Consider the following 17,500-nt stretch of genomic DNA (forward strand, 5'->3'; position numbering starts at 1 on the left):
GGTTTGTAACACCAGAGCCTCCATCAGCTCTGCTGCTTTCTCTCTGAGAGACTGAGGTCCAGGCAAAGAATTAAAACAAAATACCTCATAACCAAATCTGTGCAGAGATTAGTCGGCCACACTTATTGAACATTTTTATGGTCTCCTCTATTTAGTCCAAGTTTGTTCAGAATGGGAATGACAGCAGCTAATTTTCAGTATTTCAATGCATGTTTCTCCTTACATGGGTGTTTTAATCAGGATATTTTGTACCTACTAGTTTTCCCACAATATCAACAATATATATTAACAATGACACAATATTAGCTGAAATCATAAAATCTGCCATGATCCAATTTTAATACACATTACATAAGGAACTACAGCTGATGTATATATTATCATAAGCTCAATCAATACGGTCAGTATCTAAAAATTCCTGAAAAATAAAAATAATATGTGTGTAATTTTTATAATTTAATGTATAAATCTGGAATTTGTATAAAAAGCAATTCGTCCTATCTACAATAAAAAACAAAGATAGGTTAATATTTGTTCTCAAATATGTAACTTGGTGTTTCTTTAAGATGAGGTTATGAATGATTTTTTTCCTTGGATCAAAGTTATTGACTTATTTGTCATTTAATTGATCCTTCAATCAATATGAATGAATTGTTACACCTCTTTTAAAAACTAAATTTGAATTCAAGCTGCCTTCCTCAAAATATTTAATTTAGGAATTAGATTTTATTATTATTTTCAAAAATGATAGTTATTAGCTAAAGGTTTGTAGGCTATATTTAAATTATATTATGGGGCTATTTTTGTTTTGTGAAACTGGACAGCTAAAGATATGAACAGTGACTGTGTGTGTCTTAAGTCAAAGCCGGTAGAAGAGTCGGTGACCTCTGCACTGTTTTTGCTAAACCAGCGCCTCAACCTGATATCTTTATTTGTAACAAACCCATCATAACTGTTGTGTGTAACCTAAATTGTAAAGCTATTTGTGTGTGAACTAATCAGTTGTAAACATGATAAAATTCCCTTCATTTCTCTGGATGCAATTAGGACAATTCAAATTCAATCCGGATTAAACCAGGCTTCTATTTCTTTACTGTGTTGTCTGTTTGGCTTTTCAGTCAAATAAAACGGAGGAACAAATGTGCGAAAAAGAAGGCTAGAAGCAAAGTGCAACAAAACAGAAAGAGCACGGAGACAGTGAAACCCTCAGTCAGACAGAGGCACCCATGTTACTGCAGCGCTCACAGATCTCTGCCCCACATTTCTCTAATCATCCCGGGCTTAACCCTCCTGCTGGCCTGCTGTCTGCGCGCGCGTGCGTGTGTGTGAGTGTGCGTGTGTGTATGTGTATGTGTGTTATAACACCAGGGCTTAGCAGTGTTTTGACTTTGTGATCAGGCACCTGGTCGGGCAGCACACAGGGGTCCTCAATCAGCTGGTAAGCCCTCCCACCCCCAGGGAGGCTTTGTGGGGGGAGTGTGATCGATGATGGACACAGCGGCTCTGCCCCGCGTGTGTGTGGCTACTATTACGCGGAGTAGAGGGGAGGCAGCTCTGATGGTGGGGGCTTATGAAAGACCCGGTCCTGGGTGGTGGTGGTGGTGGTGGAGGAGGAGTGGAGGGGGGCGTAGCATGGTGTTTAAACAGCCTGGATTTGATTGACAGGCCTGATAGTGAGTTTTTGGGGGGGGGGGGGGGAGCAAGTGCTCGAGAAAAGAAAAAGGAAGCGGGAGAGGTTCTGTTAGTGAATGCAGGTTACATTGTGTGTGCGTGAGTTTATGTGTGTGTGTGTGTGTGTGTGTGTGTGCGTGCGTGTGTGTGTGTGCGTCTGTGTGTGTGGAGAAGGGGGGTTATTTTAAGGGAGTGTGTTTTTTGGGGGCGCAGGAGGAAAGTGAGCTTTTAATTACCGGGGCAGAAGCAGATGTAGCAGAATGGTGCCCCCACCTCCAAACACACACACACACACACACACACACACACACACACGCAAACACTAGTTGTGGTTTGGCAGCTGGAAGTCATCAGCTTTAATATGTATGTATGTGTGTGTGTGTGCGCGCGCGCGCGCTCATAATTGTAAGGACAGGAGCCTTGAAGCACATTGTTAAAATATAAAGATGTTCAGTTTCTATTGGCACTTCAAATTCCATAATCCCCCCCCACACACAAACACACACATCCCTGTAATTAATGTCTTATAGTATAAATCCATGTGACACCTCTCCCTCTTTTTATCAGGCATTAGTAAAATGTTTAATATTATCTCTACTGTTAATAAATTATACATTTACTTACAAATGAAGTTTCTAACAATCCACTGGTGTGTTCATTCTCCGAAATCAGGAAATATTTGTGGGACGATATATTAATAAAGATTGAAATGTTGGATTTTATTTTTTTTTATTCAAGGTGTCTGTTTGTGTTGTTTGTACACGCTATTATTTGTTACAGTAGGTTTTTACAGCAGATATGTGCTGCCCTATTTTGTGCACTTAATATGTTGTACATCTGAATTTTAGGATGTTATTTAAAGCTCCTGTGAGGATTTTTTTATTGGATATGAAACAGACTGAAATTAATTCTGCTGCCTCTTTATGACCTGCAAAAGCAAAAGAAACCATCAGAGACTAGACTGATGATTTCTATTAAATTATTTCTTCTACCTGCAAACAACTCTGGGGGTAGGAGTCAGACAAGGCCTTTAACAGCACACTGCAAATTTAGACTCTTTTACAGCAAATTCACAACTACGGAAACGTTTGGCTGCCAAAAGACAGCAGGAGGAGAATTATAGTCAGAAAAAAAGGACACATGACCTTTTCCAGGACAAAATCAGCAAAGATAAGGGTGCTGCTCTAAAATCAACACAAATTTCTCACAGGAGCTTTAATTTCCAAAGCCCTTTCTTAAAGCTCCTGTGGGGAGATTTAAGTTGGCTACATAACAGGTTAAAATTAAAATTGATGCCTCTATATGTCACACAATAACAAACCAGATCATCAGTATTCACTTTGACTATATCTATATATTTTATTTGTAAAGTCTAAAACTGCTGGCTGGGGGGTAGGTGTCAGTCAAAATGATTACTGCATCCAACCAAATCAGCCTTTGTTAACATTTAATTTCTTAAGATTTTCAAATTAGGAATGTAGTTTAGAAAACATTGCTTTTCACGAAAACAGGATACAGACAAGAGGTACCACTTTTGTCCACAGGGGCATCAAAAGCAAACTGAAAGGTCCTCACAGGAGCTTTAACATCCACCAAGGTAAAGTGAGCCCTCAGCTTAATTGAGCTCATGTTTAAGTGATTTGTTGATTGATCTGGCACTTTCCCTTTACACTAGCATTAAAAAATGTTACATTTATAAATACATAATAAATATAAACCTGCTTAAAATGAAATATATGATTCATTTGAAAGTAATTTGATCAAAGGATTAGTTTTAACTTTTTGAATTTACATTTATAAACACTTAAAATTAGGTTTTAAAATAAAGTGCTCACATCAAAGTGAAATTAAAAACTAGAATGGACATAGATTATTGTGTTTATTTATTTTAATTTCATTGTGTGTCAACATACTAAGTGTTTGCTGAGATTTGTGTTGGTTTGTATAATTAATAATTTTAAACTTCTAATAAATCTTAATATTTGATGCAAAATGATCATCATGTAGTGAATATTTTCAAACATAACTTCCAGACGCTCCGGGTACTTTATCCATAGTGTTTCTTTATTTTGGTGTTTTTTGAAATACAATGTCAAATTTCCTCCTCCCATTACTTTCCATTTGTACAAAATCGATCCAAACAAAGGTGTGCACGGATGAAAACACGGTGCCCCAAGTATAAAATGACTTCTCATCAAGAAAAACGGTGCAAAACTTAAAAAAAGAAACACAATGTCCCTGAACATATAAAAATAAATTAATACTTTGTGTGTCCAGTCACTGTCAACTTTTTTTTTCTGTCTGGTCCTAAAGATTCACACACACAAACTGAGGCTTCATTGGCTTTCCTTCACACCAGCACGGCCAATCACAATCATTTATGTACACCAACGGCCAATGACAAAGGTTTATGTACACTTAACGAGGTAAAAACTGTGCCACCGAACCCCTCCGTCACACTTCCTCCCCCCTACAAATAGCTATGTACAGCCACACCCCCTCCCCCAATCAACCAATCATGAAGTAGCTTTCTAAACACAACACAGATCATTAAAAGGGTTTACAGCAAGATTTGACTGTATGAGGAAAAAAAGACGAACAAAACTTTACACAGTAGTACAAAATGATGTTATCTCGCAACACCAGCAGGCTCTTAAAATATATCATCTTACGCCTGATACACAAAAACTCCCAATAAATAAAAAGCACAATACAAAGTTGGCTGAGATATTAGAGACGCAGCAGAATTAGTTTTCCTTGTTCCGTTAAAGAGACGATGCAGCTTAATTTTCAGTAGAGTTGTGAGTGACGGGGGCGCAGGTAAAGGGAGAACAAGCCCCGCCTCCCCCCTCCTTGGCCTCAGGCACTTGGGTTTTTTACCCTGATTGGCCAGTCCTGACTGTGATTTTTGTGTGTTTTCATTGGCCGCTGCTGTCGGCCTTTTAGGTCCTGATAGGCTGGTCCTGCTTGAGAGGTAGGTGCAGCAGGGGGCTCAATCAGGAAGATAAAACGTTACCTCTTCAACCAGCTGTATAATATCTCTTTGTGACTTGTGGATAAATACATCCATCTGAACATTCAACAAACTCTTTTTTTAACTCATCACTTCCCTGAGTGAGCCCCCTGTTTCTGGCCCAGAGAAGAGACAGTCAAAAGCAAGGCTTCCGCGGTGACCGTGTGATCCAGTCTTGGCTCACTGACATTAAAGGATCGACACAAACGGAGTGAAAAAGACACATGAAGAGGCGACAACATGGGGGATACTTTTCACAAGCCTCTCACCCGACATTCCCCTCGGGACTGCTGCGAGACAGATGTCAAACATACATCTGCTCCTGCTCAGTCCTGCGGTGGCAAAAGTAGTTTCTTGTTTTATATTCATGTATTTCTGACATTTTTTTTAAAGGTTTGTAGTTTTGTGTGTGTGCGTGTGTGTGTGTTTGTGTGTGTGCTAGCTTGAGTGCTGATAGCTGAGGCCCCTGAGAGAGTGAGACAGCAGAGAGACCAGACCGAGAGGGATGAGTGTGGAAGATGGTAACAGATGACGAAAACATGACACAGAGAGAGGAAATGATGATGACATTAGAAAACATTGAATGGACACGTGTGCTTCTTTACTGACACAAACACTAAGATGCTACCAGCAATGACATTAAATGAAAATCATCATGTTAACAGTAGAAAAATAAGAACCTGAAGCAGCACTAGAACTATAAAAAAACTAAAGATTGGATGGAAATAAATAGTACAATTAACCCAAAATGCTGTGTTAAGATGAAACCTGAAAAAGACTCAAAAATAAACCAACAGGTCAACAAATGCATCCAGTCAGCTGCTGCAAGAGACTGAATAGAAAAACAGATTTCTCTGCTGTCAGTGTTTCTGAACTACAAAGCTGAGCGACAGTCTGATCCCCGCTAAAACTCTGCATATTTATTTTCAGGAAAATAAAAAAACGAAGCAAATTAAAACAAAAAACAAGAAAGCATCTGCCGTCATGTCTTCTCCTGCCCCGCCACGCCCACGGCCTTCTCAGCGAGCCGTGGCTTCTGCGCCCCCGAGGCGTGCGTGTCGGCGTGTGCGTGCTGCAGCGCCAGGAAAGGGTTGGTGGTGATGGCACCTTGGCCCTGGGTCTGAGTGGCGGGCAGCAGGTTGTTGATGGGAAGCTGAACGGACGAGAGCGGCATGGAGGAGATCTGGGTGGAGGAGGAGAGGGACTGCAGCTGCTGGAGGTCCTGCTGCTGCTGCATGAGCTGGTAGAGCAACACGCGTTGCTGCTCCTGCAGGAGAGAGACAGACGGGAACAGAGGAGAGAGAGAGAGGAGGAAATAAGGAGGCAGGAAGGGAGAGGGGAGTCAGATTAAAACAATAAGAGGTGAAGAAGAAAGATGTGCTAAAATGGGGCTACAATCCTTAAAGGGGAATCATCCTCAGAGGTTTGGTTTGTTGTTTGAAGTGTGGTTGTGTGAGGTGTTTGTCCACAGTGAGTGTGTTACCCACAGGAGACTTAGGTCAGCTCGGCTCCTTTGTTGAAAAACCTGCAGAGAACCGGCGCTGCAGTTCGGCTATTAACGACTACAGACGGGTCATCTTTACCTCGTCATTTAGGTCCTGATTAAATCTTAAGAAAGTCCACCCCAACCCTTAATGTCACTGTGAGCACACACTACATGTAGACGTGTTTCAGCTTTCATTCATTTAGCCTTATCTGCTGACATACACGTGTTTCTTTTCCTCTACCTCACACATCACCACTTCAAATACTGAACCATCCCTTTGACACAATTACAGCTCAGTGTCTTTGTGTGTATTTAAATGTGAAACTTGCTGCAAGCCTGCCTGAGCAAGTGTGTGTGAATGTGTGTGTGTGTGTGTGTCTTACCACAGGCTGGGAGGCGAGCAGCTGCTGGAGCTGGTGATGCTGCAGGAGTCTTTGCTGCTCTGACAGCAGGCCAAGTCTGACGAGACAAAACACAACAGAACGTCAGAGAAACACAAGAAACAATCACAGGCAGTCACAAAAAACACATAATATGATCATAAATGTGGCCTGAAGAGAAACTTTTCACATGTATCTTTAAAGTCTTTGCAGAAAGTTATGATAATTCCCAAAACAACACAAAACCAAAGACGTTGTAATTATTTTTGGACATATTCTAAGAGAACAGAAACAGAGCTCCAGGTTGTTGTGATGTTAAACCAGCACTGCCTCACCTGCTCTTACTAGTTGAGCTGTTTGAATCCGACACGCAAGCAAAGAGGAAAAGAGAGGGGAGGACGCAACAAAGTTTACATTCAAACATTTTAAAAAACGCTCACAAAAAGATAACTTAGCCATGATGTGAAACTTAAACCGTGCTCCTGTCTTTAGGGGGAACTAGCCTCTATTTATTTAATATAAGAAGACCACAAAAGCATTCCTCAGACGTACCTGTTATTAACAGGTATCGTAACACCTGCTGCTGTAGTGTGTGTGTGGGGGCTGGCGGTTCCCCCCGGCGTCTGGATCACCCCGTTCAATGCCCCGACGATTCCCCCCATGCCCATCGCGCTCCCCGCACCTAGAGCGCCCATCAGACCTGCCACCCCGCCTGATCCCACACCTGGGACGCCGTTCAGCTGGGGAGGGCTCTGGGAGACAGAGGGGGGCGTGGAGAGGGAGGAGGTGGAGCCGCTGCTGCTGTGGCCGCCGCATGACGTGCTGTCCTGTGAGAGAGAGAGATGGAGACAGAGACTGGTGTTCAAGAAGAGTCTTAAGTTTGTTCATTTTTCACAATAATTCCAATTTCTTTGTGTGATTCACTTCAACACAGATACAACTTCAAGTCATTCATCATGAAGAGAGGTTTCAAAGGTTATTTAGATGTGAAATTAACATTCTGGGTGTCGTGGAATTTTCATAGTCTTATATATTTGTATGTAAGAATGTTTAACTATTGTATTCTTTCAGTCTAAATGTCATGTTTAGAGTAACTTCATTCCTATGTCATCTGTTACGGGCGAGATCGTGTCAGGGTAGTAGTCAAGGTCTCTCCCCCTGCTCCTGTCTTTATCTGTGTGTTATGGCCGACTTACTGTCTCCAGAACTAGAGCACAGGTCTTCTTCCCACTTGTTGTGTTCCTATTGTCCAAACATGGTTATCTAACTTTAGTGTCGTCTTCAGAGGGAATAAATACCATGCCAAGGGTTTTGTCTGTCAGAACTGACTTGGCATTGCACTGCACTCTCCTGCCTGTGTACTGTTATGTTATTTCTCCTTGGCCAAGTTCTACATAAACTATTTCAACGTAAGCCGTCAGAGTCTCCTGAGTCTTCTGTGTCCAGTGTCCAGTTTGTTGCTGAATTCCATCACACTGGGCCTGTTACCTTCTCAAGTTGTCAGTTTCAAAACCTTAAAAAACGACTTCCTCCGACATTTCAAAACAACACGTTAGAGCTGTAATCGTGAAACTGTGATCATTTAACTTCAGGTCATCAGAGTCTTGTACCCGCCTGTGCATACTGCAGTCTGGGATCACCGTGCTCAACTTTTTGTTGACACAAGGTTTAAAGTGAGCATCGTGTTGTTTGTTCTTACCTGAGCTGCAGCAGGTAAAGATGAGTCAGCAGCTCCGAGATGACTCCCTTTCACATCTGCGACACAAAATAACCACGTATAGATTATTTCTCAGTCTGTTTAAAAATGCATTACGACTGCAAATCGATACTTATATTGATTCATTTCATGATGGTATGGTGCTTATTTCCTGAGCAGGGCACTTATGTTAATGCTTGCAACGTAAAAGAAAACATGAAACGGTAAATAATAAAGATAATGCTGTCATCAAAGCGGTTAAAGAATCATGTTCCTGCACTCTCACAGCTCTTACATCTCTATAACAGACTGTTAGGGTGGAGAAGGTGACAAAAGCAGTCTTACATCAGCTTCCTATATTAAGTCAACAACCCTGCATGTTGTCTAAAGTTACTGCATCATTAAATAGCATTCATTTCACTGCTAAATGTGTGTGTGTGTGTGTGTGTGTGTGTGTGTGTGTGTGTGTGTGTGTGTGTGTGTGTGTGTGTGTGTGTGTGTGTGTGTGTGTGTGTGTGTGTGTGTACCAGAGGAGGCCGTGGATGGGGTGAAAGGCACGGATAGCTGAGCGCTGAGAAGCTGCAGCCTCTCTTTCTTCATGGTCAGACTTTTGATCTGCTCCTCCAGACGTCGGTTCTCCTCCTGCAGCTGGTGCAGAGACTTCAACATGCCCACAACTAACGGAGAGAGACCACACAGAGGAATCAGAGACCAGAGTTTAACTTACTGACGTACAGCTTTGAATGTTAAACACAGTTATGTGAATAAACCAAAAACAGTCGGCTTTGTTTACAAACATTACAGCTGTAATGTTTCCACTCTTTGTATGAAGCTGTGTGTGACGCTTTGACTTTAAGAAAGGCCACTTCTTCCTCGAGGCAGAACTATGAAACTCAGTGACTTTTCAGACAGATATACACCACGGGGAGGTCAGAGGTCAAGATCAGCTGCAGGAACAGCGACCCTGCTGTCTGTGCAGGCTCAGAGTGGAGCTCAAGGACAGCTCGGGGAGGAGGAGGAGGACTTGCCGAGACAGAAATTGAAAGCTGATTCATCCTAAATGAAGAATGATCTTCGTAATGACTGAGCCGCCTTTCCCTTTTCATTTTCTCTTTATAGATCCCTGATGGGGCGTTCAGGCGGGCGGAGATCGACAGACGCTGCAATAACGCAGGAAGTGAGAAAGTGACTGAGGAGAGGGAGGAGGAGGAGGCTGTGCATTCGGCATCAACTGGAAGCAACAGGGCGACGGATCACTAATGATTAGTCGAGCTTGTGGGGCCAAGCTTGGTTCAATACTTTCTTTGTACTGACAGAAATGTGTGTGTGTGTGTGTGTGTGTGTGTGTGTTAGTGTTTCCTCACCGTCCCCTTGCGCTCCCTGCTGCTGCATCAGGAAGGTCTGCCCTTCGTTCCACTGCCTCTCCAGGAGCTGCTCTATGCTGGTGGCCACCGGGGGCAGCGTGTCTCCGCCGCCGCCTCCCCCCGCCCCTAGCAACCCTGGCCCCGGCAACGACCCCGAGGAGTCATAGCGGATCTGCAGGCCACCAATGGGAGAGCTGAGGGAGAGAGAGAGAGAGAGAGAGAGAGAGAGAGAGAGAGAGAGAGAGAGAGAGAGAGAGAGAGAGAGAGAGAGAGAAAGATAGAGGGGTCAATGGGGAGATTAACGACCCAACATAAACGTCAGACAAACATAGACACTGCTGGCTATAAAACTACATCAATTTGTTGTTACAGTGGCCTCTAATGAAAAGGGGCCAGGCTTTCTGTGTATGTGTGTGTGTGTGTGTGTGTGTGTGTGTGTGTGTGTGTGTGTGTGTGTGTGTGTGAGAGGGAGAGAGAGAGGACATGTAGGAGAGACACAGAGAGAGGGAAGTGGACTGTCTTGATGCGATAAATCTTGATGTTTGTGTGTGTGCGGAGACAATCTGTTGAGTGTGATGAAGAGGAAACAGCAGGAGAGAGAGAGAGCGGTGAAGACGCAACACGTAATTTTAAAGCAGGAGAATTTAACGTATTCATTTCATTTACTAACACATGATCAGCTGGTGAATTAACAAGAGTGAAACTTTTTCTCTGTCGTCATATCTCCTGTTTTAAAATTAAGTGACGTTATTTTCCCACGTTGAGGATGTCCCCTGAATGCAACACATAAAATCACACATGAGCAGTGTGAAGCCAGAATAACCAAAACTACAACAAACCTCTCCAGTCAACTCATCCGTCCCACAGAGGAGCAGAAATAAACAAACATGGATTTCCTTCATCAATATTCCCGTCCGCAAAGATCCGAACAAACGTTCCCAAACGATAAAGATGCAGGAAATCAGACGCTCCGTCCATGTGTGATTTGAGCGAGAGAGAGAAAAAAATCTAACTGAAGTTGAAGGATGGTTACCACCTTCAAAAACACAAGTTATCGTTGGCTGAGAGAGCGAGAATTGCCTGTAGGGGTGAGAGCGAAAGGAGGAGTGTGTGTACATGTGTGTGTGTGTGTGTGTGTGTGTGTGTGAGAGGAGAGAGAGAGAGAGAGAGAGAGAGAGAGAGAGAGAGAGAGAGAGAGAGAGAGAGAGAGAGAGAGAGAGAGAGAGAGAGAGAGAGAGAGAGAGAGAGAGAGAGAGAGAGAGAGGAGAGAGAGAGAGGAGAGAGACAAGGGGCCAGCGGAGGGAAAAGCAGAGAGAGAGGGGGGATGGGTGGGTGAAGGAGGGAGGAGGTGGGGGGGTGAGGAATGTAAATGGGAAGGGATGGGTGAGGAAGGGGGGCATCTGTGTGTGTGTGTGTGTGTGTGTGTGTGCGTGTGTGTGTACTCACCGCGGGGTGGTCTTTGGAGAAGCTCTTATGGAGAAGCCTTGAGCTCCGACGCCGCCGCTGCTGCTGCCGTCACCCACCTCCTGATCTAAAAACACACACACACACACACACAACATTAAATTTTACATCTAAGAGCAGCTCTGCACTAAACCATGACAAGTCCAGACCCTGAGAGTCCACGCCAAGAGTCTTAAACATCACATCAGATCATCCAGATAAAAATCAAAGCACATTAAATAAAACTAACAATTAATAACGTTTAATCCTGCGTCACCTGACTTTAAAATAAACTTCATACTTTCATGTTCTTATCTTTTGTGTCTGTTGCAAAAACACTGAAGAAGAAGAAATCAATTGTTTAAAGTGGCTGAAATAAATTCCTCTAAGCTCAGGAAACAGAAGCGTGCGCAATGAAATGAAATAAAAATAAAAACATATGACATGATGAGTAAATCAACCCAGAGAGTCAGAGTTTGTTAGAGATGAGAAGTGGATTTGGCTCGTCGTAAATTAAATCTTGTTTCACACAATTTTCATTTCAACACTCTCAAGACCGACGCTTATTTCTCTTACCACGTCACCTCAGTGTTCAGCTGCTTTCACTAACGTTTATCCTTCTTGGTTTGTTTTAATCGTTGCTGAACATCACTGCAAACGGGTTCAACCTCAGTGATTTCTGAGGCTTATGCTGCATTTATGTGCCGTCGGACACGTTGGAAAAATAAGCTCCCGAGCTGGAAAATGCACGTGAACGTCTGCTCAAGACGAAACAACATTTAGGAAATTTAGGCAAGAAATTTGATGCCCGACTTAACGGCATACTTGTCATCAACATGGTGAGAAAACAATGTTATTAATTCACCTACAGCACATCAACTTTTTGCTCTAATATAATTTGTAACAAGGTATCAGAATTAGTTATCGCCACAGAGATGGACTTTATTTCAGACCCCTAGGTCCATGTCAGCAAAAGAACAAAAAGAATATTAAAGACTAGAAATAAGTAAAATACATGTAAAATAAAAAGATCACATAACTATAGTTTACACATTCATTTTGATTAAAGCATAAAAAGACATTTGTTCCAGTGTTTCCAAAAACAAGAAAAATACCTTGTGTCACTTAATGTGGGCTGAGTGAGCTCCCTTAAAATTTCATTTTCTGAATCAGCTAACGGACACATACATTTATACATCAAACTTCTTAGCACCGCAGGAAATGTAGGGAAACTGTTTGATACAAACATAAAACTTGCACTGGTCCATTTTGGTAGTTTAAGGAAGATTCTGTATTCATCATAATCTGCTACCTGAAGCCTTTTCATTTTATTGAAACAGCACCACAAATGGGCAGTATAAAGAGGAGTACAGTAAGCTCTTAACACCTCTGTTTTAACATGATTTGTGCACATTGGAAATTTATGTGCCAGCATATTAGCCTGTGCATACAGTTTACAGCACTGTCGCTGCAGATCATCATCATCACATAGAGTGGTCCAGACTCATTTAGAAAATGCATTTATTAACATTAGTCTGGTGCTTAGTTTAGCTAAAGCAACATTTTAGTATTTATCAGCATCCCATCTCGATGTAACTGTGAGGTTACATTCAGCACATGAATGCAGCATCAAATAGAGGTTGATGGTAGATGAAGAAGTACTTCATGTCTGTGTTCTGCTAACAGCTAATACACAGGCTGTAAGTCTGTGGTCATTGTTTTAAAATGGTTCATTGTAATAGATTTTGGCTGTTTGACATGTACAGTATGCAAACACAACATGCTCTGAATGCTCACATATAAAATAACAGGGACCTGTGACATATTTAGAAGAGTGTCAGAGTAATGACTGAAAATATTCACCGGCAAAGATAACGCTGGTTAAAATCTTTAAAAATCAAACCGTGCATTTGTAGAAATACGACATCCAAAATATCACCTGATTGGTTAAACTGAGATTTAAATGTACGCTTCAGGGCAAGGCTCAAAGTGACAATAATAATAATCTGATCAAGTTCACTCAAACGTGTTCATTTAAAATGTTTTACAAGCTTTCTGTCTGATTTTATGAGAACGTATAAACACCACTGATCTGATGACTCGGGCTGTAAAACATGATGATCTACAATGGACTGATCAGTGCTGGCAGCTCATGTAAACAGTGCTGCTGCTGCCAATATCTAATGTGTGTGTGTGTGTGTGTGTGTGTGTGTGTGTGTGTGTGTCTGTGTGTGTGTGTGTGTGTGTGTGTGTGTGTTTCATACACGTAGTTTTATAAGAGTTTCAAAAACAGTCTGAGGAAGACCTGAACGTGGTCTGAGTTTAAACATCTTATCTTCACTCTGCTGTGTGTTTTGACAAACAAAAGGAGGAATATGTGTGTGTTCAAGATGCATTCAAAGCTGAACATTTGTTTATTCAGCAATTATAAAAATGATAACATCATTATTAAATCAATATTCTGTGTTAACTGTACCGACACTCGGCCCTGCAGCTGACAGCATCATATCCTCGTCCTCACTGAAACTCTGGAGGCTGTTTTTGAGTTCTCGTGGTTTTGGGTCAGAAAATAAAAACCTGGCTGCCACAATAAATAATAAAGGTGTAACATTTGAATGGAGCCATCACAGCGTGGATTAATTTTGATACTTTAGGATCTGCCAAATTTCATCTCTCCTCCTCTGCATCTCTCTCATTCAGACAGCGTCCCTCTCTCTACCTCCTGTGGGAGTCTCTCATCCTCCCTCTGGGCCCCTGGCCAGACGCTTCTTTTCATTTTCCTCAGTAAGAGTAATGAATCACACATGCACACACATGCAAACGCACACTTTAGCATTTACACACTCTCACAAACTCCCCTCTACTTAAGACAGTCAATCCCAGCTTTTACCCCCGCCGGGGTCACCACTCCAGTCCGTCGCTCGCCTCCTTTTTCTCTTGTAACCCTTTCCCTCCTGGCACCTCCCTCCAGACGCTCCAAAGCAAAGAGACACGGCTGCCAAAGCAAACAGGCTACATGCGTACAAACACACACACACACCTTGCAATCTTTGTGCTCATGTGACCCTCAGCGGTTCACAGACAGAGCTTCACGCCTGTGTAGCTGCATGCACGACTGTGAACGACTGTGTGCATGACTTACAGTGAAAAATCAGAGAAGAGCGAAACAATCAGCTCAATATTAAGAAGAGATTACATTACTGTAAAGAAGAGCAGCTATTCTGATGATTCATTCATTATTGTTCAATCTTACAACAAACATTCTCTGGTTTGATCTCACTGTCACGAGGATTTGTTGCTTTCCTTTTTGACAAATCCCTTAAAATTGAATATTTTGGGCTTCTGGATTCTTTGTCTAACATTTGTAAAGAAATTGAAAAAAAAACACATTAATTATATTTCACTTTTTAACATCTTAATTATATTTCCCTATTTAACATCTATGTAACATCTTAAAACTGTTGATCAGGACATTTACAGAACAATTCTGATGATGCTGACGCTATTCAAGTACTTTTATACATATTATGTTTTAAGTTTGCACTACTCTGCTTTCAAATTTAGAAAACCTCTCAGCATGTCAGTGTGTGTTAATTTAACCAAACAGCCCTCTTTAAGGACTATAGTTTATACTCTATATAGTTATTAATCATGTTATAGGAGGCAGATTGTTAATACAAAAGAGGAATACTGAGGACAGTTTCAAGAATTTGCTGCAAACATCTCTCTTCAGACTCTCTCTGCAAAGTGTTCCAAACATGCTCTAAAAAAAAGAGTTGAATAAAAGAAGAGCTTACAAAGAAACATTTTGCATCAAATCATTTCTCTGTGCTCTTTTTCTACCTACATTCATTAAATACTAATTTTGTGATGAGGTGCAAAAAAGCTGCTATTAAGATGTAGAAATGTTCTAATTCCACCGATAGTTCCTCCAGAAGTAAAACAAAGCTTGCTTGTTTTCTACACACACAAAACCTGCATAGTCTCTGCAAACACCCACACACATACACACACACACACACACACACAGAGCCCTGTGGCCTCCTGTCATTCAGCCTGATTAGTGAGTTGACCTGCAGGTCGGGGTGGATCTGGCTCTGATGACTGCTGACCGACAGCAGGAAGGACCCACCTTCCGCCTCCTCGCTCTGCTCTGCTCTCCTCTCTCTCTCTCTCGCTCCTCTGTTCCACCAGATGTCTCGTATCAGGCAGCGGCTACTCTGATTACTGAAGTTGTCTTACTCCTTCATCAGCTCCTCTGCGCTGCACGGACAACAAACTCTTCTCTGCTGCAGGAGCTTCTGATCACAGCTCAGAGCTTTCTCCTCTCCTCCTCCGTCACACAGCGCTCCTCTTCCTCTCACACTGATCACTGCTGTGTTTAACATGGGAATCGTGTGTGTGTGCTTATGTTTTCTTTTTGTTTGTGTGTGTGTGTGTGTGTGTGTGTGTGTCTTTTAAAGGGTGGCATTCACAGTTTGTAACTGGAGCAGAGTGGGAGGAGCTTGAAAATATCACGAGTGCTGACCCTTGACCTCTCTGTGGGAGCAAGGGGGCGTGACCTATCCATTATCTCCTTCTCTTTCTCCCTCTAACAAACACACACACATACTTCTGTCTCTCTCTCACACACACACACACACACACACACACACACACACACACACACACACACACACACACACACACACACACACACACACACACACACACACACACACACACACACACACACACACACACACACACATACGTCGCTACAATAGGTACGCTGCCGTACCTGCTGGTGAGCCCTCAGACTGGGCGATGAGAGCGGCCATGGCTGAGTTTGGGTTGAGCCGGTTCCCGAACATGTGGGAGGGAGCGAGGTTGAAGACCGACCCCGGCAGACCGCTCACCTGGAGAGGAGGAGAGAGACAGGACGTTAAACTGTGATCAAAAGAGACTTAATAAGAGAGATGTATTCATTCTTAGAGATTCATTTTGGGGGGATTTCTTTGTTTAATTGTAGACTGTTCTTCTAGAAACAGGAAGTAAACACGGTGTGAGATGGAGAGGTTTGATGTCACAATCAAAGCTTGAAGAAATTAACACCAAGCTCTGCATGAGGTGACAAACTCTCAAACGAAAGAGCAGATAACAGCTGAACATGTGCTGGAAAAACAAAGAAAATAAGAACTAAATTTAATTTAATTATACTCTATTCGAGCCACAACTTTAACTTCTATGATTAATCTTCACTATGGATAATTTGGCTAATTTTATTCTTAATTCAAAAATTTAATTTAGTTGATACAAAAAACTAATTTGTGAAAAAAAGGCAAATAAAAAAAAAAATGTGTGCAATTTTTCAAAACACACAATCTAAAAAAAAGTAGAAATTACAACATCTCATGTCTAAGAAACTGACATTTAAAGAACAAAGTGATGTGCAAAGTTTGCATGTTTTTAGGACTGATGTGTTACATGACACATCTTGAACCAGGGTTAATTTGTATGCACTGTCCCTTTAAAATAAACGATAAACAAATAATAAAAGGACTTTTGGTGTGAGAATATTCAAGTGTAAAGTGATATTTAAATCCTAAGTGTCATGGTGACAGGTGCTTCCTTGTTATTCTTCTTTAACTCAGATTACAGAGCTCAGACAGAAACGTTGTCATGAATTTATTTAATCCAGAGAATAAATCTGATTGGAAACTTACACCTTCAAGTGTATGAGCTTTATCAACACAATTCTATGTTTTATATCCCGGATCCACAGCTCATTATTCAGTCACACACACACGCACACGCCCACACGCACAAACACACACACACACAGGGCTCAAACTGCCTCAGCTCCTCGACAGTGCGCTGACATGCTGACAAAGTGTTTCTGATGCATACAGTTTAATCCAATTAAGGCATTTCCCAAATAAGGACGGAGGAGTGCAGGGTGGGGTTAGAGGGAGGAGAGCGAGGGTGGAGCATCGGGACGAGACTCAGGTCGGTCTGAGAGAACAAAATGGCTGACTGTTGGAGTTAGTGAAAAACAGGCCTGATAAATATGTGTGATGAGATAATGTTCAAAGCCTCCACTCCTGAGTCCAAAGTAAATCCACAGGGTTTTTATTCCCTCTGAACTGGAACCCGTTAATCTGCAGGTAGCTAACAAATGATGTGCAAGCCTGTTTGTGAAACCCGGGCCTCTGACCTGCAGGTAAACTCTCTGAGTGAGAGGGCATCACTTGTTTATGGAGAACTCTTCTTCATTAGTTGCTCTATTTTTAGACTTCTTCATGTGTTTATTGTAAATGCTGATAATGCTGATAATGCTATAACATTGATTTTGAGATCAACTGTGCAGCCTCAGTACAAGCAACGCATGTTGCACCTGGAAATGTGTGATGAAGAGAGATGTTGATTCTGGTCGAGGTAGACATTTCTGGAAGTTGATCACTTTGT

At 42.0% G+C, this 17,500-nt stretch overlaps 1 protein-coding gene across 1 annotated transcript in view; it reads right to left on the reverse strand.

Moving 5' to 3' along the window:
• Positions 1-3,714: 3,714 nt before the first annotated feature.
• Positions 3,715-17,500, reverse strand: part of mllt10 (MLLT10 histone lysine methyltransferase DOT1L cofactor) — a 57,183-nt gene continuing 43,397 nt past the window's right edge. The window contains exons 13-20 of the mRNA XM_034706120.1: positions 15,834-15,951; positions 11,057-11,141; positions 9,611-9,804; positions 8,774-8,923; positions 8,250-8,305; positions 7,103-7,377; positions 6,554-6,629; positions 3,715-5,951 (exon numbers count right to left, since the gene is read on the reverse strand). Of these exons, the coding sequence (XP_034562011.1) occupies positions 5,667-5,951; positions 6,554-6,629; positions 7,103-7,377; positions 8,250-8,305; positions 8,774-8,923; positions 9,611-9,804; positions 11,057-11,141; positions 15,834-15,951 (1,239 nt within the window). The 3' untranslated portion in view covers positions 3,715-5,666. The remainder of the gene's footprint in view (positions 5,952-6,553; positions 6,630-7,102; positions 7,378-8,249; positions 8,306-8,773; positions 8,924-9,610; positions 9,805-11,056; positions 11,142-15,833; positions 15,952-17,500) is intronic.

Source organism: Notolabrus celidotus, chromosome 17, assembly GCF_009762535.1.
Source record: "Notolabrus celidotus isolate fNotCel1 chromosome 17, fNotCel1.pri, whole genome shotgun sequence".
NCBI classification, from domain to species: Eukaryota; Metazoa; Chordata; class Actinopteri; order Labriformes; family Labridae; genus Notolabrus; species Notolabrus celidotus.